At 40.5% G+C, this 23,840-nt stretch overlaps 2 protein-coding genes across 4 annotated transcripts; both read right to left on the reverse strand.

Moving 5' to 3' along the window:
- Nucleotides 1-1,360: 1,360 nt before the first annotated feature.
- Nucleotides 1,361-15,780, reverse strand: tom1l2b (target of myb1 like 2 membrane trafficking protein b). Of its 3 annotated transcripts, none has more exons than XM_072666792.1 (15): nt 15,589-15,780; nt 14,699-14,783; nt 14,006-14,084; nt 13,761-13,910; nt 11,677-11,811; nt 11,355-11,525; nt 10,788-10,904; nt 10,457-10,590; nt 9,644-9,692; nt 7,012-7,177; nt 6,181-6,298; nt 5,038-5,113; nt 4,374-4,433; nt 3,738-3,774; nt 1,361-2,650 (listed from the first exon to the last, which is right to left on the reverse strand). In XM_072666792.1, exons 1-15 carry the CDS (start codon nt 15,638-15,640, stop codon nt 2,496-2,498), a joined length of 1,584 nt encoding a protein of 527 aa, XP_072522893.1. In that variant the 5' UTR covers nt 15,641-15,780; the 3' UTR covers nt 1,361-2,495. The 3 variants fall into 3 exon arrangements, with proteins under 3 accessions (XP_072522893.1, XP_072522892.1, XP_072522894.1); XM_072666791.1 differs by having other exon boundaries at nt 11,355-11,531; XM_072666793.1 differs by lacking the exon at nt 4,374-4,433 and having other exon boundaries at nt 11,355-11,531.
- A 338-nt stretch (nt 15,781-16,118) lies between these two features.
- Nucleotides 16,119-22,440, reverse strand: atpaf2 (ATP synthase mitochondrial F1 complex assembly factor 2). Its single transcript, XM_072667320.1, has 9 exons — nt 22,364-22,440; nt 22,037-22,179; nt 21,854-21,898; nt 19,975-20,123; nt 19,779-19,876; nt 18,428-18,508; nt 18,202-18,314; nt 17,416-17,531; nt 16,119-16,539 (listed from the first exon to the last, which is right to left on the reverse strand). The coding sequence occupies exons 2-9, from the start codon at nt 22,170-22,172 to the stop codon at nt 16,402-16,404; spliced, it is 876 nt and encodes a 291-aa protein (XP_072523421.1). The 5' UTR covers nt 22,173-22,179; nt 22,364-22,440; the 3' UTR covers nt 16,119-16,401.
- Nucleotides 22,441-23,840: the final 1,400 nt, after the last annotated feature.

Raw genomic sequence — 23,840 nt, forward strand, 5'->3', positions numbered from 1 at the left:
CAAAACAAAAACATCCCTCTGGGTAAAGTTACCTTGACAGTACGATTTTTTTTATGTACCGCCATGCCATCAGATGTCAGAAAAAAAAGAAATGTGACATTGTATAGAGTGAAAATTTCTCAAATTATTATTATTGGGCAAACAAAACATTGGTGGAATCTATACAAAACCACAATCAAGTATCAGATTTATATTTAAAAAAAAGTTTAGTTGAGGCTGGGATACGCCATTAAAATAATCACGTTTCTTTTACTGCTTTCAAAAAAAAAAAAGAAAAGAAAAAAAAGTAGTGTCTGTACTGTTTAAAGTATCCAGATCAACAAATACATACAAGAAAAAATGACCCACAATTCCTATTTGAGTGCATCCCTAACAAGCTCTGTACAACTCTGTAAGGCCCAATCTAGCAAGCGCTGATACAAAAGACTCACTTGTGGGTGAAGCAGATAGGCCAGTTTCCTCCCTTTCTATAGAATTCTCTTCAAATCAGTGGGCGGATCAGTAGACAGGGGTCCAAACTTCTCAAACTAGACAAAAATGTTTCCACTGATTTGACCACTTTTCCCTTTGTTCAACGGGGTTAAGTGACCACCATTTACATAAATACATGAAAATGAACTACCTAAATAACATAACCATCAAAGAAGCACTAGAACTGCATGTGTGTGTGTGCGTGTCTGTCAGGACTACAGATTATGAACACAATCCAGTTATGTGCCAATCAGTCACACGGTTCATTAAGTAATCATTAACTTATATTAAGAACACTCCGGTCCTTTGATAAAGAATATATATAGATTTTTATATATATAAGAAATTTTGCAAACACCAGTTACCATCCTGGACACTCACTCATACTACACTCCAGGTATAACTTAGACAGTATTGACTTGGTCATTAAAACAAAATCACTAAAGTTTATTCACTTGGTCCACTAGAACAGCGTGCGTGCCCAACACACGCAAAATCACACACCAGCAAAGCACTAAAATGACATTAGGAGGAGCACATTCAACACACAGATCAAAGTTCATAAGATGTGCAAACATGAGAGTCCTGAACACGAAAGAAACATCAGCCACCTTTTGCCTTCTCTAACTAAAGGACTTCTGTTCATTAAGGCAGACCAATTTCCTTCCCGAGCGACAACAGTGAGCTTGACATCATTTCTACAGTAGGTGTGTTCGGGAAAAATCCAATTTAAACTGCCTTGCAGTTACCATCAGCTCGCAATGAACTCTATTTACTTGGAATTACGGCTCTCCTGAACAGGCAGCATTTAAAATCAACGGCAGCTACCATTTGCATTTGAACCAAAGCTCTTGTTTTATTTCAGCCCCCCCCCCCCCCCCCAAAAAAAAAAAGCCTGTGCAATTTATACTAAAATATACATATTAAACGTTCAATCCCTTTTGTGATTTCTCAAACAGCTTTTATAAATAAAATGAGGACACATGACCAGCTATGCGATAGCAATCCGCTACTCCATCATCAACAACTGCAGTGAAGAATCGCCTGCAAGTTAAGTCTGGGGAACGTCCGTCTTTCTGTGCTTTGCCGCTTTCCTACAGCCAATAGCACAGCACAGTGTGTTCAGGTAGCGGAAGCCAAATGAACCATTTAAATAAAGCACTATTTCTAAACCTGCTGACTTTCTGTTTAGTGGATGAAATCATGTGAATTCTCACTGATGCTGAAAAAAAGACACACAAATAAATCCCTTTTACAGCAAAACTACGAAACTTCTCAATACCACAAAAGTTCCTGTGGTACCACAGCCTTCAGATACACAGGGATGCACGAGATGCACGCAGCTTAAATGAATCAGAACCAACTCATCGTACAAAGGAATCGATTTTGTCGTGAAAGATTAGTAGCATCTGTCGCTCAGAGCAGGAAACGGCTCTGAGCTGCGTTAGCAGCGGCGAGCTAATTAACATAAAAGGTTGTTCTATACTTCCATTTAAAGACTCTATGGGTGAAGACAATTCATGGGGAAAACAACCGCCTCCTTAAATTCTTTCAAAGAATCCAAAAACCTGGAAAATGGGTAGAATCTGGCAAAACAGGAACTGCTGTTGCTGCATGCATAACAGAGAATCATAATGGTGGTCAGTTAAAGGTTTGCCAGCTCCTGCCACGTGCTTCAATATGTTGCTAAAATGTGACCATGACCCTTCCTGCTTCTGTAAAGCGCTTTTGTGGGACGGGGGGTTGAAGTCAAAGACATGAAAACCTTGTAGTGTATGAAAATGTCCGTTATGAAAATGTGCGTCTTCAGGATCCCTTCACAAAATCAGCCAGGTTACGTCCGGGGATACAAACTGCATAGTAGGCAGCCTCCGTAGGGTCGACTGTGTAGTAATGCAGGAAGCAGAGGAGAGACAGAGAGAGACAGGGGGGGGCCGCTGGGTCTGCACGACTGCCCACTTACCACACACATGGAGGAGGCCGAGCACAGCTGAGACATTGCTGAGGGGTGTAAAAGACCCCTCCTACATAGCAAACAGCGCGTCCTCAGGCCGCTCAGCTTTTTTCCCAGCGCTTACGGCCGAGCCTGCAGTGGTGGCAGGGTCTCCACTAGGGGGCGATGGAAGAGCTGGGACCATCTCTGCAGCTTTAGCCCGCTCCTCCAAAAACTTGTCAAATTCTGAAGGAGAAAGAGACGAGTTGTGAGGAGTCAGTCGAAGGCAGACTGTGGTTCTATATACATCCAGATACATCAGAGACACCTTCCACATTAACCTCCTAAGCACTTTTTGGGTTTACAGTTATTTACTGTAGCACAATCTAGCACAAATCTCATGTTCAGTGGGGATCCTATTGTGGTCCCTACACTGGGCCTGATCAGATGTGCAGTAACAGATGGGATACAGTCAGTAATCATTAACCTACAAATTGCATCTACAGGGACATGCAAAAGTTTGGGCACCAGTAATCTACTGGTAGAGTTTGTTCTACTGGGAATAGTGAGGTAAGTAGAAGATGTAGGCAGAAAGCTGAAACATTTTATGCAAGATTAGTGTATTATTTTAGGGCACCCCAAGAGATCGGACTCTGTGGAGTGGTGGTGCACTAGTCTACTGTGCAGTGACACCTGAAAAAAAGAAAACATGTCCTGTGTCCTCTCCATAAAATTCAGTTAGTTATAGGCTTGGGCGGTATAACAACAATAATAATGTCAAATTTCTGTTGTGTCCATCTAGTACACCGCCAAATAAGCACATTTCCCTGGGCCACCGGGTGGGGGCGCTGTGGGTGCTTAAAGATTGGTGAGGTCACACTTTGGAGAAAAATCCAGTCAATCATCAGTCACCACTCGCCCAATTAATTGAAGTGTGTTTTCTGTCAGACAGACTTGAATTTGTTCTGTGGTGAGCAGACTGTTATTCACCTGACTAAGCTAATGCTAACCAGCTGCTCTCTCCTGATTCAGAGAAGTTTAAAGTTTGTAATTTAACTGAACCTAACATTTCTTGAGGGGCTGATTTTAACCTGCACCCTGTGAGGTTTAGCATTAGACTGTATGGAAGCTCCACTCCCTTTCCTCTGATGTACTGCGTACCGTGGTATTATTTCGAGACGGTATAACGATATGAAAAAACGGGATACCGCCCAACCGTAGTTAACAAAGCATTAGGCCTAATGCCTAGTTAATGACCAACTATTGGCATACAAGGGCTTCCCAATGTTCTCCTATAATGGACGTAAAAAATTTGTACTGAAATGTACTATACCTTCACTCGTCACACCTTCTTCTGCTTCATCACCTTTCTGTTGAAAAGCAAGGAAAAATCAAGTCAGACGGCATGGCGGAGAAATTTGAGGAAAGCAGCCTCTTTGACAGTAGAACACTCCAAACTCCAAACAGATTAAAAACCTGATTAAGAATTTCTAGAAGAAACGTCAAACAGATCTCCCATTGCCAGTTAATACAACCCTCTAGTACAGCTCACTCTGGATGCAAAGACTAAAGGAAAGACATTAGTAAGAGAAATAAGATATAATTTACTAATTTACGCTAAAAGCAGCCGGCATTTGTTCACTTGGCTTTTGGCCAAGTTAAACATTTCGCTAAGGTGAATTAGAAAGTTAGAAAGAACATCCCAGAAAAGCCATACAGAAATTCACCATCCAATGAAACAATGAAAGCCATTAATGGGCCACAAGCCACCTAAAAGAAGGTGCTAGATAGCAAGGTTGGTTGGTTAAGCAATGAGAAGCAAATAAATACAAAAAAAAAAAAAGAAAAGAAATATGCTGTAGGCGTAAGCCAAGCATATTTCTTTTTCAAGGGAAGCTTGCTATGCAGCATCCAAAAACAGCAACAAAAAAAAAAAAGAGATGGAATAAAAAACAAAAACCGGTCTCACCACATCAGTACAGAGCCATTCCTCAATGTCATCCATGACAGAGGACTGGACATGAGCGTCCTTTGGACCGAAGTCATGGACAAACCAAGGGACAGAATTGAACAAAAAACAAAAACAAAACAAACCACAAAAAAACAACAAAAATCCAGAAAGCATAAAAAACAAAATACAAAATAATATAACTTTAACAGAAAATGTAAATCCTCTTCTCCAAATACTGTAAAAATGATAGAAATACACTCTCAAACACATGCACACATAGGAAAACAAAGGAGCATGTAGCTAAAGGTAAACATGGTTTCAAGGTACAATTCAGAGTTCGTCCACATTCAGGAGAGAACGGAGAAAATGAGGAGGAAATAAAAGGCAAAACACTCAAAATGGGCTCAAATCAGACAGACGTTCCAAGAACCAAACTCTTGACATGTCAACACATCTCAAACACAACTCAAAATGATTCTAAATTGTAAAAAATAAATAATAACCCATGAACGCGATCCCGTACATCCCCTTTTACAGTTCTTGACTAGATGTGTTTCACACCAACCCTGGTTCTCTGTGTTCGACTCCATGCAGAGACAATAAAGGGAAAAGACAAAACACCACCACCCACCCACACACACACTCACACACACAGCCATCCAGACTGAGGACTCATACTCACCCCTGCAGTGTTGTGTTGTCTAACGTCAAGAGTAGGAGCTGCTCCACTTGCTGCCTGTGTGTCTTCGAATGGTGCGCTAGAAATTATTTAGACAAAGAAAAGACAATGAGCTGTTCTGAAAGATTTGCAACGTTTCTTATATTTCTATAGCTTATATTCTAGGAATGATTTTTATTAGCTACCATGTGGTTGCGTATATACCATGCACATTTACATTTCTATATGATCACAGTTCCTCAGACTTACGGTCATGAAAGCTTGATTTTCACCACATATCACACACATTCACCAAAATTCTTCTTATTATTTTTATTATTAGCGGTCGAACAGTTCATGAATTCGAAAAGGTACAGTTTGGTGCAGTGCAGTAGTACTGACTACATGGTAGCCTACGTGTGAAGATTGAAGAACATAATACGGAACCAACCTTCTCAAGCGTGAGTTCCACCTAGGAAACCTTAAGCTGTACGCCATTAGCAAATTAGCAGCATGCAGTGCTAAGCTTAGCTCAGGCTGAGTGGAGTCTACGGTGACTACGGCTAGGACACACAGGAGCTACAAGACCTTGGCTCCTTCATTCAAATTAGCAAGAGGGGTTATCCTATATATTTACCCTCCTCCTAATGAAAGTTATTTTTTTTCTATTTATTTTATACTTTCATGCCAGGTGTGACGTGTAGTCTATTGTAGTTTTTTATTTTTTATCAGCCATGCATATAAATACGACCAATTAGCAAAGCATGTCTGTTATTTTACAGCTTAATACACTACAGGCCGTGCAGCTACCTCAGGAGGGCATGATACAGCACTAAGTGGAGCTGTAACTGGAACCAATGTCTGTTTAAAATAAACTAAAGAAACCTAGTCTTATGCATTTGGGGTTTTTGTTGCTCAGACCGAACCATGATCCATGAGTCCAAACTGTGTAGCAGAAATCACAGTTCTTCTTCTATACTTCTAATAATTATTATTAGACAATCTAACACTATGAAATCGATGCAGTGGAATAAACTGTCACATTAATTTAGTACTGGCCTAAAATGTAGGGTTTAAATAACAATATAAAGAAAAACACACTGTTTTCACACTGTGCACAAAAGCTTTTTAAAATACAGTTATTAGTATAGTATAAGTTTCTCCTACTTCTTCCGCTGGTCAGACACAGCACCGGTTCTGGTCTGGGCAAACATGTCGAAGTCGTCCTGCGGCTGACAGCTGCTCAGTGAACTCAGGGTACCACTAACACTGTCAGCACCCACATCTAAAAACACAAATAACCAGAATTTATATAGGCGGTCAAAGACTAGAACACTGTTTATTAGACTTACTGGGATTTTTATAACATGATGTGTAAGATCTGAGAATGAGTAGTGTGTGCATGCATGACTGTATGTATGATTGTGTGGAAGGCTATGTGGATTACATGCACACTTTATATATCATATGTTCTTCTAAATAATTCACTATTAATCATTATAACCAAATAAAATAAAAGGTTTATTCTCGTTGCTTTTATGCTCTTACTATTTATACATCAATGTATCTAAGTTGATTGACTATGCTTGGGGTAGTAAAATCATGTAAATTTTTAAGTGAACCATTCCTTAAAGGAACAGAAGTGCCCCATGCCCCATATGCATGTTTGCCAAAACACTATATGGACAAAAGTATTGGGGCACCTGCCCATTCCTCATCTCTTCCAAAATCAAGTGTATTTATAATAATAAAAATACATTTCTACTAGGTTTCTGGAGCACTGCTATGCGAATATGATGCATTCAGCAACAAGAGAACTAGTGAGGACAGAATGCTGGATGTTCACAATCTCACCTTTCATCATTAAAGTACTGGATGGAGCACCATCATTCCAGACAGCACTGTTCCACAGCTCAATGCTGGGGGGCTTTTTACCCTTTAGATAGCCTGGCATCAGGCAAATAGGTTCATGTGTCAGAACAGACACACAGGACTCACCCAGGCCTGCCAGTCTAGAGGACAGTGTTGCAGGAGAAGCTGATCGGGCAGGAGCTACAGAGGCAGGCAGGCTGGACGGAGGGGTGGCGTTGACTCTAGGGCTGACCACCGCCGGAGACCCCGGCCCCAGGTCAATCAGGTTATCCTCGGTAGCCTCACTCAGGACCTGTGGATATACGACCATTTCACACAAACAAGCAACTGCATCAAACCACAAGGCCTATGGCACCAGCGGATGGAATGCGTTGCTTTTTCACACTGATCAGAGACCACTGCTGTTACTGGAAAGTTCTGAGTTTGAGAGGAAAGCCACTGGTCCTGAACATCAGCATAAAAGAGCAACAACAACAAGAAGCTACTGGCATGGTGTTTTAACTTCTCCTATTAATCAAAATACTACAAACCCACCACCCATCTGCATGTGCTACTGTCTACATTTTAAAGGAATACTCCACTGCTTCAAGCTAATCTCTGCATGCAGCATCTGCATCATACCATCAAATAACACTGGTTTATCTACAGACCTGGTTCGGTTTCTTGGTCATACAAAAAACTTAGTGGTTATCATCACCTCAGAGGCCTAGACCAAGTCTATATTAAAAAAAAAAATAATAAAAAAAACCTCCACCAACATCAACAGGCTCTCTATTATTTTCTAAGATGCACCAATGCAGCGCACCAATGGATGAACTGTGGGCCGATGCTAGTATCCAATATTTGTCAGGTGACTGGATTAGCACTGAAGGGAAGAGTATCTATTTCTGTAGGGTTAGGGTTCAGTCCAGCATCACCTAAACATTCTGCTCTTCTAACACATCAGCAAATCTCAGTTTTAAATATCGCTCAGATCTAAACAGCTATCTGATGCCGATAACGTGTTCATAACCAAATAACCTGCCAATATTGATATTTCTAGGATATTAGCGCGCATCCCTACTTTTAATTACAGAGAAATGTGCTGAAAGTGTCCTCTGTGATTGTATTGCAGATGCAGCAGATAGAGATCAGGTTGAAAACTACTGGCATATTTCTTTAACTAGGAGTTGCTACCTTGAGGGGTAGTCGGTCCTGGCTTAATACTTTTAAGCAGTAAAAAAATTCAAGTTCACTAGTTTCACCAATCCACTGTGTAAACAAAAGGCTCCTCGTGAGCATCTGTCTCTACCATCACCATGGCTAACAGGAGTTGGTGAGAAAAGTGAAGATGGGATACATGTGATCAAGACAGAACATTTGAAGATGAAGACTTAATAATCATGTACAGAAAAAAAGCTTCCAAATGAACTCTCTCTTTCTATGTCTGACATTTACTCCTAAGCAATTCACAAATAAATAAGCCAACATTTTTACTGTTCAGTGCAAGATTTCAACTGAGAGTCTGAAGCCTAACATTATCCCTTTCAGTCTCAGGCAGGTTGGGATGGGAAAAAGCAGTGGCGGGTGGCGGGTGGTGAGCAGCGGCCTCAAAACTGGATGGGGAAGGCAGGGGGAGGTTCTTCTAACATGGGCGTACAGAGGATTCACATACAGCACATGCCAAATGCAACATGGGGGGACACAGATTGTGCGAATAAACCAGCCAGTGCACCAGCATTACTTTGACGATCGGCTAACGTTAAAAAAACTAAAGCACATACTGAACATTAGATGACTTTTATACTTGCCTCCCTCAGCTAGCAATACGGAGTAAAAAAAAAACAAGAAAAAAAGGAAAACAAAAACACACAGAACAGAAAGACACCATAAATAATGTCAGCATGCTTTCACAACTCATCTGCGGAACATGAACGTGTGATCCACACAAAACGTACAAAAGATACAAAGAGCGACAAGCAAGCAATGAGGGGAAACAGAAAAATAAGCAGCATGTCCCAGAGCATCGGCTTTGGCATGATTTCTTTATCTTACAGATACATGGAAGGTACCAACATTTTTGATAAAATAAATAAATAAATAAATAAATAATAATAAACCCTCACACAGTTTTACCCTTTAAACTAAACACAGCTGATCAGCAATAACATGTTTGGTGGAGTTTGATTCTTTAGTTTTGCACTGAAGCTACGAGGCTAATGTAGCTCATAAGCAATGAAAGCTTATAGCCACCAGTGTCAACCCTTGCCTCAAACCATATAGGTTGTTAATAGGGGTGGGCAACATGACAACATTTTATATGACATGTTATGTGAGTAAATGTATCAGTATGCCTTTTCTGAGAATAATTGCCCTTTTTTTTTAATAAATGAAGATCACTGTAATAAACTGTGACGGTATTTAGACAGCAGTTTTTAAAATATGACACTACTGTTGCATTTTGTCTCTGTGTGTCAAATCTATGTAAAATTTATACTAATACTTATAGTTTCTGATATCATATGATACACTGTTGACAACAAAAATATACAAAATAGAAATATAATATGAATTTTCATTTATATGTCCATTTTTACCTACATTAACCTCATAGGTCTAGTGCAAATATAAAGTGACACTGAAGATGTCTAATCCAATCCACTGCATTAGGGGTAAGCAGAAAATTGTATACATTTGATTTCTGTCAGGTTAACGAATACAATCATCATCATCATCATCATCTTACAAAAGATAAAAATGACAAGAACACACAACTTACCCCGTTATTGACACCTTGAGCAGTTCGGCCAGAGCGGAACCTCTCGTATCTGTGCAGAAAGGAATTTGTTAATAATGCAAACAAACTTTAACACAATAAAAGCTCAATTTTGATTCTCTGAAGTGAACTGTCAGGTTTTGAGCGCAATCAGAAGTGTCCAACAGTGTGGATGTGCACCAACTTTTATTCTTCCAATCAAATGATCTGACACCTTGCAATATTTTCAAACATGCTGGATGTTTATGACAAAAAATGGTAATTAGTTCTATAATTGAAGACGAAGATGACAAAGGATTCAGGCGACAGTCAATGAGAGATCTAGCAGAGAGGAAAACAGAAGGGACATGTATGCACTCTGTATGGGCAGCAGGTTGAGGAGATAGAGGGGCTGCTTGTTGAACTAGCAAATGAATGAGTGCCTTTAAAGTGTTATATGCTTATGACTGTATGTAGCTCGCAATTCAAAGCACTCACTTCACAATTACAGACCAGCTGCCAGTTCATACTCCTCCAGATCTTGCAGCAGAACAGGACGTTATGCAGTTTCCAACACCATATTTATGCAGCATTTGTGTTTTGTCTGCGCTCAATGTGTGTGCAGAAAATCCCAAACAAGTGTGGTCTAGTTTCTGCTTCGGGTGTGTCATGTGATAAAAGCAAGATTTCAATTTCTGAATGCTTATTCGTAGCCAAACGTATCTAGTTCTATTAGAAACTGACTTTGTATGTGTGATGCTTCCAGATTTTGTTCAGATTCATGAGTCGTGTAGTGTGCACTCAGCTTAGCTGTGTTTAGCAGGGAGGAAGACATGCCTTTCATATCGCAAAAAGATGTTGTTGAGGTCGTCGTTGACGTGGAGCAGCTCCTCTGTGACCTCTTCATTGGACACACGGGAGATGAGCTCCACTATCCTCTGCTGCATAGCCCTGCAGGTCCTGTTCAGCTCCTAACCAATACACAAAGAGAACATGAATGCTGTGCAGAATAAAAGTGATAATATTTCTTATAGTGCGACTTTCTCACATTCTCAGACCAAGCATTAAATAGTGGTAAAAGATGTCCTTTGTGGGGGATAAGGATTTAACACGCAGATGTATGCCTTCCACAGAATACACAAGAACAAGAAAAAGCTGAGTCACTGACCTGCAGAAGCTCATGGTCAGATGGGTCCTCCTGGCCGGGCACCATTTCTGTTAACATCTCGGACATCACCTTAGTGTTCCCACGCACAATGTCCAGCTCACTGCGCAGCCTGCAAATCTGATACACAACCTCAATGTAGATAGCAGGTGATAGTTTGCTGTTTTCTATGCATATATGGCTGTAAAAAGGCATTAATGCTTTTGATTGGTGATTCAACTGTTTTTGGAACGTTTAAATGTTCATTATTTCACAGAATATCTTTATCCAATCAATCCATTTTCTTAAATGACCATACATTTGAGCTACTCTGACCTAAAAGAGACAGATTTTAGAATTTCTTGTGAAAACATACCCAACTAGACTAATTGTTTTGGTGCTTGAAATGGGTTTTAGCTTAGCTAGTCCTCACATCATTAGTGGAATGTTTGAATAAAGGACAGGAGGCAGGAGACGAGTTTCTGAGGTCCTGAGATTGGTCAGTTTCACTCACAACCATAGACGAATGCACAAATTCATTCAATTTCAGATGGGAGGCAGATGGCCGACACAAGAGGGAAATCAGGCTACCTGTTCTGGGGTGGGGTTAATTGGTCCAGAAATGTGCAGATTCGGGATCTGTGGGGAAGTGTGAGCCAGGGGAGCAGAGTAGGCAGGGACGGAGCCAGGCTGGGGCTGGGGCTGGGGCTGGGGTTTAGGCTGAACTGGAGCATTGTACTTATGATCCCCCTCTGGAGCACTCTGCAACTGAGCATAGCAGAACAACATGAGTCCACACTATTTTCACAGAACTTGCGTACACTGTAAATAGAACTTCACAAAATCATATCTCCAGCAAAGAGCATGTGCCAAATAAGCTTAGCAATTAATGCTGAACACTAGGAAGCCTTACCCGCTGTGGGGTGTGGATAGGTGATAAGGTCTCCATGTCTGACCTTGGGAACTCTATGCCCTTTCTTTTCATTTCCTCATAGACGTGGACCACGCCCGTCAAATCTGGACTACTCCTGAAAGCATCGGCCCAAGCCTGAGAAAAACGAGAGAGAGATAGAGAGAGAGTGATTAACTGCTAAAATTAACCAGAACTCATTTAAACTCAGGCTCACGACTGTTACACACTCACTGGCCACTTTATTGAACAAACCTTCAAGGAAATCATTACAGACTATAATTAAACAGTTTTCTACACAATATCTGTGTTGTCACCCTTCATCAGTGGAATAGACCATCACTCATATAAGATTTGTGGTTATAAGTAATCCTGTTGGGGTCCCTTTCAACTGTTGGTGAGGTATATATTCTGTGCAAAACAGATTAAATACCATCCATATCTGCAAATCAACCAATTGCACCTCTATGGCAGGTTTTTCTCATAAAATGACAAAAGGAGTGTAGGAACAGCCACTCAGGAGAACACTAAAAGTTCAAGGTGCAAGGTAAACATTGAACATGTCCAGTGGAATAATGCGCTGTCACTAGGACCAAAGGGTCCCGGGCGTGCTGCTAGCCATTAGCAGCCGGGGCCCAGAGAGACCACAACTGGCCTTGCTCTCTCCAGGAGGAGGGGCTGGCTGTGCATGTGTCTTTACCCTTCCAATGTTGGGAGCATTGCATGTGATAGGGATAGAATATGTATGGGTTGGGTAATTGGAGATCCAAATTGGGGAGAAAATGGGTAAAATCAAAGGAACACCACCACTTCACCACAACATGTGAAACAAGACGCACTGACATAAGACTAGGATTCCCATCAGAAACGAACAGAGAAAACTAGAGTGCTACTAAACTATACCAATACATACCTACTTACTGTCAAAGTCTACAATCAGTAGACATCTTCATGAACGTAAATACTACTGGTCACACTCAAAAACATCAGATTAGACTGACAGAAAAAAAGGCCTGACCACGCTTGTTTAGACAGATAAAAGAAACATTTTCATGGATATGGAGAAGGAAAGGAAGGGGTCATGATTTGAAGCATACCACATCATCTGTTAAACATGATGGAGGCACTGTTGGGCATGGGCCTTTATGGCAGTCACTGCACAAATACGTTCTGACCAGGCTGCATTAAACTAAAACACTGCTCCCTTCCTGCTATTATGAAATGAAGAAAATGCAAAAAGCTGTTTTGCATTTTTTCAAATTGATTTAGTAGCTGTAAATGCAAATTACAAATAAATAGACCAGGGGTGGGGAACTCCAACCATGGGGGGATGGATTGCAGCACAGTTTTGTGCTTCTTCTGCTTGTGCACACCTGCTTCATCTCACCTGTTAATTTCTAGATTTAGCAGGTGTGTTGGAGCAGAGACATTATCATTGCTCTGGATAAAAATGTAAAGTAAATATAAAATATATAAAATATATAAAATAATATAAAATAATTAAAAAAAAGGAGGAACAAGTAAAGATTCCATAGGGCCTTAAACAATGTAAGCAATCACCTCAAAACCTATGAGAAACAGGAAAACTCCTTAATTTTCCCTTTATTAACACTCTTAGCAGACAATGCAGAAGCTCTTCATAATGACAGATTCAGCATTTACAGTCCCCCATTCCAGGGCAGCTGTGATATTTTAACTGCATGAGTAATTCTCTTTGGTAAAAATAGCAAACAATAATGGGCCAGACTGTCTTTATTGTCACCTCCTTAAAACTATTTATAGCGTTATATTGAGCGAGAATCTTAGGTGGCTTTCACTACAGGCTGCAGTTCTATAAACAGCAGGTAGGCTAACAGGGACACATTCAAGCTGCCCTCGGACACCTGAGCTGCTCAAGGTAACCAGATCACACTTGGTGGTTATTAGCACAACTCCTGGGCCACAGCATCTGCCAGATCCCCTTGACTACAAGGCCTCTCATGACTAAGTACACAGGCTATCCTGACCTTTCTCCCTCCAGACATTACTGTTACCAAGCTTCAAATCCCAAAGCACCATGAAGCAACCAGTCTTATTATTCACGGTACCTGTATAAGGGCGAGCACTTTATCTTGCACTATAGCAGGGGGGTTGTTTTTAGGTGAAATGACCTTCACCAGTACACCGTCAATAAAGTCCCGGGTGGTGACGAGGGCATGGAAACGATAACCGCAGTTCTTCACACATGTCTCAAGAACCTGGCAAGCAGGAGGTAAAGTAGAGTAAGTGGATTATGTAAGAGAACAGCGAGATCAGGAAAACGAGTTATTAATTAGAAATATGCCACACTTACCGTCAGAGTCAGCATCACTTCCCTGTAATTCTTATTACCATTAAGTCTCTTTTTCACAGCCCTTATGGCATCCTTAGGCCTGTGGTCAGACAAACCAAACAAGATGCAGACTTAGGAGCATATCAAGAGCATTCTAATGCATTTGTGTTTTATTAATTGATAGCAGTGACCCACAAATCCAATCATATGAAATATGAATTAATACCTGCATATTGGTATTACAGGGCCAGATGAATCACAGCATAAATAAATGGCCAGCATATTCAATTTTAGTTACAGGATCAGTGATCTGATAACGATTTCATAGAATCTTAGCTACTGTAATGGTTTGGTAACACTTTGCTGTAAGAGAGTGAACCAAGATTTGCTTATCGTCACTGTCATGCAAAAAGCTTGCATCTCTTTTTTACCATAATCTGAATCTGGCAGTTGTTCTTTACATTGTGTCACAATTTTAGGATGAACGGACCAAAAGAAATGCGCTGAAGACTTCCGCTGAAAGTCTCCTGTAAATTTCCCATTTTTGGAGATACAAGGTTTGTGCACACCCTCCATAAATGACTCCTTTTACCCGATGGTATGTAAGTAATCTCAGCATCTGCAGATAACCTAAAGGAGTCCAGCAAAACAAAGCACCAATGGTTTCGCTCAAGAAGAGATGCAAAGAAGACCCTCTTAAAAAGTTCCCCTCACCCATCTTCTGTCTCATTGATGATGTCACATATCTCCATATTTAAAGTCCAGTCTTCGCTCTGTAAGGAGCCATCCGTGGCCTTTTCTGGAAACGAAAACAAAATGTTACCCAAACAGGGAAACGTTTGCAACACCTCTTACACCTCTGTATAATTTGACGTGGGGGTCCACAAAACAGCAAAACAGCAAAAAGAGAAACATGCTGTTTACTCACTTACTGCAATACAACACGTGTATGTTTTAGTGTAGATTACAACAATGTAACAGCTAAAAGCTGGCTAACCTAGAGCTGCATAGGCTACGTTTGGTGACACAGCTAGCCAGCCAGCTGATCTGTAGCTTAAGACTGAAGCTTCAACTGCGACTGAGACTTCCTATTCCTTTACTAGCTAAATGTCGAAGCATTTGTTCTAATCAAGGACGATCTAGCTAGCTACATCTACAGAGGCTGGGTTGTCTGTGTGAGAACTAATCTAGCGCACAGACCACAGACCAAGTGACTGAATGCAGTCAGACCAGCAGCTAATTCAGCGAGCTAGCTATGCTAGCTAACAGCTGACCAGCCCTCAGCTCCTTTTACGCGGGGCTGGTTTGAGCTTGCCAGCACAAGCTGGTTAAAACACACAGTGAAACCGTGTCAGATAAAGAATTAACGCGCTCACCCCATTTAATGAACGTTATTAATGTCTGTGCGAATAACAGAGTGAAGGTTAGCTAGTTAGCGCTAGCTAAACTGCGAGCAAAGGCAACAGACTAGCGAGGCGCATAGCGACTTAGGTGGGCAGCTAGCGAGCAACTGCTAATCTGAAAGGTCGCCAAACCAATGCACCCCACCAAAAGACTACACTTAAACGTCGAATACAATATCGTCTGGTGTTTAAAGCACATACCAATGCACTGTCCCACCGGAGTACTGTACGGGTTTCCTAGTAAAAACTCCATCTTGTCAACAACAACCCAACATCGATTTGCAGTGAATGAGGCTGTAAACAGTCGAGTCCCGCCCCCGGGATAATCCTATTGGAGGGCGGAGCGCTGGACTGCACGTTTATTGGTCAGATCTGATGTCTATGACAGGAAAGTCGCTCCCCGGTGTTAAAGGGGAAACATCTTCAGCTAATGCGACGCATATTTTATTAATATTTTATTTAGATATTTTTTGTTAATATTTTTATGGCTACTATTATAATTAAATAAGTTGCAATAGTATAATAATAATTATTAGTAGTAGAATTAGCTAACCTACAAACTGACACCTAGTCTCCTACATGTAAGAGACCTTATCTCTTTAGCCTTTGCAGTAACTGATAGTGTTTTCATGTAGCACACACCCTCAAAAGTACACTAAGGACCTAGCTAATATTATACTTTACCTTATAAGTAACCATTTAAAAGTAATGCCAACATCCAGTTCATGCAGTCATAACCACTGTACATTTAATAATGTTACACAGTCACAATCAACTAACAAGTTTTTGAAGGTCAACAGTTAAAAAGCACCCAAATGTGCCAATGTGTTTACATAAAACAGACAGAACATAATCAGAGATAACACAGCGACTGATAACAGAGATAACAGGCTGTGGACAGTTTCAGTGATGTCCTAATGCACGACTGTCACTTCCACCGCAGCGTATTGCCTGTCTGCATGCATTACAGAAGCTTTAATCACAGTCCAAAAGATGACGTCTGTGTTTGCCAAATCAGTCCTGAAGGATTTTTTTCTTCACTGTAGCACTCTCAGACGACAGATACACAAACAGGGTTCCTGCTGCAGCACGGGCCCGCAGCTCATACATGTCGTAGTCATGAGCCCACTCAACGTTTCCCCAATGCTGGATCTAGATGAGAACAGAAGGCAATGATGTGAGAACAAGGTTATAAATGTTGAAAGAATTTTATATCATTTTCTCGCAGAAGTCAAGTGAAAACAGCAAATGCACTGCATATGCTAACATGTTAATAGCAGCACAAAACGGTTTGCTTCAAATTATTTCCATGATTTATTGACTTCTCCTGTAATTTCAACCATTACATGTTTTCTTTGGGATTTTACTGCAGTCACGCAAAAACCTTGTGTCTCCAAAATGGCAACTTTACAGGAGAAGGAAAAAATAAAACCTTGTTAAAGCAACACTATGTAGAATTTCCACTTTAAAATAAAAGCTTCAAAATCATTGAGATGCTCCACTGACATTGTAATAGGGAGGACAGAGTCACCGGTTTTGCTACTCCAGACTCAGCACGCTGCTAACTGCACTATGTAACTTCAGAAAAGTGAGCGTAACGCTGCAGAACCTCAGTCTTACTTTAAACCCCCTTATAATATTACTCTACAGCGCCAGTCCACATGCTTCTCTCACTTTCGGTGACGGCTCTGTATCTCTCAGCTTGTCCAGAAAAATGTGCCCTTTAAGGATGGCTCAAACCGCAAATTACTCTTTCTGACAAGAGGGGGAGCCCAGGAGATCGAAATGCCATTTTTCCATAGCGTTGCTTTAACTTTCAATGGAAATATATAATAATAAAAAATGGGTGCATTTCTATTGGTCTATTCAGAATGAACATTTGACACAAAGTAAAGAAAAACTGCCAGATTCATATTATCTCTAACTAAATGGAAAAATTAAAATACCCATTATATGACTATCGATCATAAGGAGCATTATATTCTGAATGTATATTTAAAAATACAAATGGTACCCGGATTGTTATACCTGGTATTCCTCCTCCAGCCGAGCCAGTAGAACTGCCTGCTCCACTGTCAGGTGTCTGTCAATCAACCCAAAGGACAGAACCACAGACTTCAGCTGATTGATCACATACTCAAGCCCTGCAGAAAGATTCAAAGATTCAGTACATTTATAGAAAAGAAACTTCTGTTCATTTTTTAAAACACACATGAGCAAAAATTAATAATCTCCATACTACTATATATATATATATATATATATATATATATATATATATATATATATATATATATATATATATATATATGTAGTTTTTTTTTTTTTTATAGATAGATCTCAGATCTCAAGATGCCTGCAGAAAAAGATGCCTACCATTATTCTGGGGACTCTAGTTTATCCTATTAATACAATCCAACTACTAAAAATTAGATTCCTATTTGCATTAAAAATAAAAATGTTTGATTTGCTAATACAACACTTTCTAAACACATGCTGCTGTAGCTTGACTGGCTTCATGGTCTTGTTTGCTGGTGCCCTGAGACAGATGACTCACTTCGCTCTACTGTCTTCGGTCACAGTTCTGGCACAGAAGAAGCTAGACTGATGTGGTTGTTCTCCTGAAATGTCATGGATTCAGCTGGCTCTTCATTGTCCACATCACTAAGTGGCCTGGTCTAAAGCAGGTGATTTAGCACTAAGGTGTTAATGATGAGCATAGAGACAGTCCTCTCTAGGGGCTGTTACCACGGTAACTCATGATAACCATCACAGAACTGACTAAATCAACATCAAGACAATGATCAACCGTACCTATCAGAGACCAGAAGTTATAAGAGTTCAGATGCTGACGAAATGTGTCCTTTGTCTCCTCTGGGATCTGGGGGCCCATTATACTGTAGGAGGAGCCGATGACAACATTGTACCTGTGGAAATAAATGGCCAAATAAATAAGTAAATAAAAAGTCATATTCTATGAATAAAAGAAAACGCACATAGAGGTTCAGATCAAATGGAAAAGGACGTTTCCACACTTTACCTGTTCTCAATCCACTCCAGAACAGGGTCCCATTCATTTTTCTGAAGTTCTACCAGTCCTGGAGGTTCTTCCACTCTGTAACTAAAGAAATGGGGTGGTCAGACAGAAAACCCTTCACCATTCAAAACCTCTACAATTTGGTTATCAATTGGTATAAGCACTGTACCAACGGTCCTGTCGGTTTGGAACTTCTGATTAATCTCACATGTTGATCACCAGGTTTAGAGGTGCCTGAGCAGGTACCACACCAAACTATTTAGCACACTGGCCCTCCAAGACCAAATCTGATGCCCCCTTTTGTGTAATGTACCAGTAAGCGGTGGGCAATAATGGCAAAAATAAATAAATAATAATAAAAAAAGACATAATGCACTAGGATACTCATAATCAAACACAATATTTTGACACAAAGAGAAAATGCAGTAGTAGTGCGCAAGTTTAAAAATGGACAAAAGTATTGGGACACCCGCTTATTCACCGTTTCTTCTGAAACCGAAGGTATTAAAAAAAAATGTAAATCCTGCTTTTGTTGGAGTAACTGTTACTGTCCAGACTTTCTACTAGATTTTGAAAAACTGCTGTGAGAATTTGACTGCATTCAGCAATAAGAGTCAGGATGTTAGACGACCACCATCCCACAAGTTTTGGATGCACCAACCATCATTCCAGAGAACACTGGAATTCCAGGGTTTATTCCCCTCTGTTCCACGCCTGGCATTAGGCATTGTGACAATAGGTTCATGTTTATCTGCTCCAAAGAGTCCTTTTCTATTTGCAGTGCTTCTCTACAAGGACTAGACGAGCCGTGTGACCACATGGGCACATCTGTCGGCAATGGGTGCAACCTATAGTAGCTGAATGTATGGCGCCCAGAGGTGGCTCAGCGGTTAGAGCACCGGGCTATTGATGACAGGGATGTGGGCATGATAGCCAGGCTTGGCAAGCTGCCACTGTTAGGCCCTTAAGCAAGGCCCTTCACCTTCCATGCTCCTCAGGCAGTGCAGCAATGGCTGCTTACTGTTACTGTGTGTGTTTGATTACTAGTGTGTATGTGTGTGGTTATTGCACGGATGGGTTAAAGACATGAAATGATGAATATGATGTCTTGTCTAATTAGAAGGGTGTCTATAAAAATGTGGACAGTGTGTATTTTATTTTTGCCACACAATACATAAAACAATACCACTTTATATATTATTCTTTATATATTACGATATTGCAAGTCTGACGTTTTGTGGGTTACTGGAAAGGGCACAGCCTACAGGTTGGTCGCTTCCTTGGCACAATAAGACAACAGCCCCAAGCTGAACACTCATTTGTCTAACCCCTGAGAGTAAGAAGCTCTGCATACCAAATCGTGTCGGTGTCCAGAAACTTCAGTGCTGCAGAGATGATCTGGTCCTTGCTCCTATGCGTTGGGTTATCAAGGGCTGTGTTGCACAGAGTGGTCTACAGGAAATATTAAACATGAAATGACATAAACCACCTCACAGTTAGTGCTGAGAACCAGAGTCAGCCATCCTACACCTTCAGTTACAGTAGCTCACTAGATGCATGGTGTAGAACTTCAGCGTGTCCTTCTGAGCATCCCACTCGGTGGCAACAGCGAGAGCAAGGGCTTCATTTGGCACAGTGAAGAGTTTCCCTCCAGGAGTCTTCAGCTTTCTTCTGTCAAGATTTATTTCATATAGGCCTCCTGCAGATCACAACAGACAGCATTCATTCCCAACAACTCCCTTTTTTTGAATAATTAATAACTATATGTATTAAATCATTTATTCAACAGCAGGGGTAGGAAATTCCAAGTCTTGGAGGGTTGGATTCCGGCACAGTTTTGTGCTTTTCCTGAAGCACACCTGATTCAGCTTGCCTGGTAATTGCCAGGTTTAGAAGGTCTGTTAGAGCAGGGAAATTTACTAACTGTGCTGAACCCACTTCTGTTCAACAGAGACAAACATAGCACAGATACTGGGTGTTGAATATTGCAGCATTTTATTATTAAGCTAATATCGACATACATTATATGAATAAAAGTATTGGGACACCTACATGAGCTTTTATGATATTCCATTATTTAATTATTTATTTATTATTTATTTTTAACGTCTCCAACGCACAAGTCACTGACGTCCAGCAACAACAAAGCGAGGGAGAGAGCAAGACCAGTTGCGCAGCATGACCATGATCCGAACCAGTGATCCTCTGTTCATGGTGACAGCCCCTTAGTCCACCGGACCATCCAAGATCCAGATCCCAAGAGCGTCGGTTCAAACAACTGTATGCAAGTACAATTTATTGAGAGGCGTAGCCACTTTGCCAAAATATGAAAGACTCAAACAGTCACCCTCAGCTGAGCAAATATTGATTTAGATGATCTGGAACAACCCAAGAACCACTGATTCACAGCCCTGCCGAGAACTGGAAGCTGCTGGAATACCAGTGTCACTGTCTTCAGTCAAGTTTTTAGCCCATGGACTAAATAGCTCCAAGCCATCTAAGAAAGAAGCCCCTGCTCCAAAGTAGCCACCTTTAAGCTTGATGAAAGTTTACAACTGACCACTGACATAACGGAAATGTCCTCAGGTTAAAACATTTTATGGTCAGATGAGACAAAGATGTTTAAAGAGGTTTAGAGAACATTTAACCCACAGGTCATTGTACTAACTGTTAAACATGGTGGTGGTAGCAGCATGCTCTGGGGCTCTGCATTTTGCTGCCAGTGGAACTGGTACAAAGTGGATAGAGTAATGTGGAAGGAGGACTGCATCAGAATTTTTGAGCTCTGATAGTTAGACAGATGAAACTTAGACACCATACCGTGTTCCAACAGGACAACGACCCCAAACACACAACAAAGGTGACTGTGTAATGGATAAAGTCAGCTAACATTAAACTTTTGGAGCGGTCTTCCCAAAGTCTTGACCTCAAATGACCTTAAAGGTCAGGTCGGTGCCAGAAAACCAACTAACTTAATTGAATCATTTTAAGAAGAGGGGTTAAATACCCAACCAGAATTCTACTAGAAGTTTGTTAACGGCTACCAAAAGCATCTGGTGCAAGTGCAACATGCTTAGGGACATTTAACCACATATTAGGGGTGTTTGTATACCATTGAACCTGTGTTGATTTTAGGAAAAAACAAAAACAAAAATGGAATCATCAGCTATTTTTGTTCTGTTAAAGATGTATGTTGTCATTTTTTCTGCTTCAGAAAAAGGACAGGTCAAAGAAATCACTGAAAGCCCAATGTCGCCATTACGCTCAAGCCTATGATGAGTGCAGGTAAACGTCTGACCACAACATCCAGATGCTCATTATTAGCAAGCGGAACAGCCAACCCAGATGTTAGCTGTATATAAGCACTTGATTAGACCCTGAAAAATCATTTGTAATCATTTTAGCTAATAATAAATGATAGATGCTCACCTTCACCTTGAGTGATCGTGACGTCCCTATAAAATTTCTTACGCTCTGCAAAAAAATAAATCAAAATAAAATAATAAGAATAAAAATAATAAGAATATTAGAAACGTGTCTTAACATACAGCTAAACAACACACTCTGTAAAAGCGTATAATAATAACCACTGCACTGAATTAACACGCTTACCTGTCGTAGCAGTGCCGTACTTCGCCTTTTGCACGTGTCCTGAAGAGCTCAATAACTTTAACTCCACCTGCCGACCAGCAAGAGGCACGAGTGCCCGACTGAACTGCCGGTGAAATCGACATAAACTCGGTAACATCGTGAAACTAGACGAGTAGAAAACGAGCAGGATAAATAACTAGCCACTTTGCGCAGCAGTAGCGCTAGCGGAGCGACGTTAGCTGGCAAACCAGCAGACTGCTGAATGAATGAACCAGTCAGAGAGACCGCAGACCCTTCACCACAACAGCACAGAAACACACATTTCAAGTTAATTTAAAGATTATTCACCAAAAGAAATCCCATGCAAGCTAACTTGTCACATGCTGACCTTCCTCTCTGGATGACTTTCGTTATTTTAGAAGAGAAAAGCTTTATTTTCAAAATAAAAGTCCCGACTCATGCAACTCTGCCAGTTGTGAAGTACCAGCAAGGGGCGCCAAACATCTTTTAGTCGCACGCCCCATTACATTAATTACATAGAGGGCAGCAGTGAAGCATTTTTTTCAAAAAATAAAAATTCCCAAAATTAATTATTATTAAAATTAATAAATAAATGATTGATTGAATGAATGAAGGAATGAAGGAAATGTAGAAGTCGCAGAAATAAAAGTTTTGGACCCCCTGCAGTACCTGATATGGGACAGTACTGAACTGCGTTCACTCTTTGATGTGCAGTAGAGTGATTGATATGACGACTTATAGAGTTATTATTACCTATTAATTAAATAAATAATGTGTGCGTGTATATATAAGAGCATCAGCTACATGCCATAAATGTAAATAAATATATTTGTCATATATATATATATATATATGACAAATATATTTATTTACATTTATGGCATGTAGCTGATGCTCTTATATATATATATATATATATATATATATATATATATATATGACAAATATATTTATTTACATTTATGGCATGTAGCTGACGCTCCTTTTCAGGGCGACTTCCAGGGTTACTCATATTACAGAGGTGGGCCAATGTAGTGTTAGGAGTCTTGTCCAAGGACTCTTCTTGGTGTAGCGCAGCATAGTCACCCAGACTGGGAATCGAACCCCAGAACTAACAACACTAAGATGTTATGATGATTAATGAAAAGGTTGAGGTTGTGAAGGCTGTAATGATTTTGTGGAACTGTAAATAAACACTGTGGGGGTCAACAATTTTATTTTTTTTAAACGGAATAATTCCTACATTTTTAACTGAGAACTGAGTTCAAATGTAGTTTCTTCAGCGGTTTGTGAAGCTTGTCCACACTGGCGAGGATGCGTGTGGCTTACGACCCGTCATACAAGTCAGAAATAGATTCTTGATGGGACTGTCTACAGATATAAACCTTTCAATGGAAACTGCTGGTTCTTGTAAGAACTTCAGCTTTTCCTCTACCTTGCAGAAATGATCTCATGACATCACTTTTCCAGCTTGTGAGATGTTTCCTGTTCCATTAAAAGACTACTTTCGTAATACATCCTGGTATTACACATAGACTGTCAGAGAAACACAATCCTTCTCACACTTACAGCTGCACACAGGCTTATGTTCTCCTCTCCGGCCTCCTGCAGACATGAAAGCATGAAAGTGATCTTCTAGGTGTTCACACACAATGCTGAGACCCTCCAGGCATTCAGTGGAAATCAGCTGTGCTGTGGTGCACAGTAAAAGCCTCATTTTTACAAAGGGTGGATCAGACCTGGTCTGTTCTTGCCATTGTGGTTGGTTTATACGTGTCTATGCTTACAGCCTGGCAGAATTAAT

This window comes from Salminus brasiliensis, chromosome 22 (assembly GCF_030463535.1).
Source record: "Salminus brasiliensis chromosome 22, fSalBra1.hap2, whole genome shotgun sequence".
Classification (NCBI taxonomy): domain Eukaryota; kingdom Metazoa; phylum Chordata; class Actinopteri; order Characiformes; family Bryconidae; genus Salminus; species Salminus brasiliensis.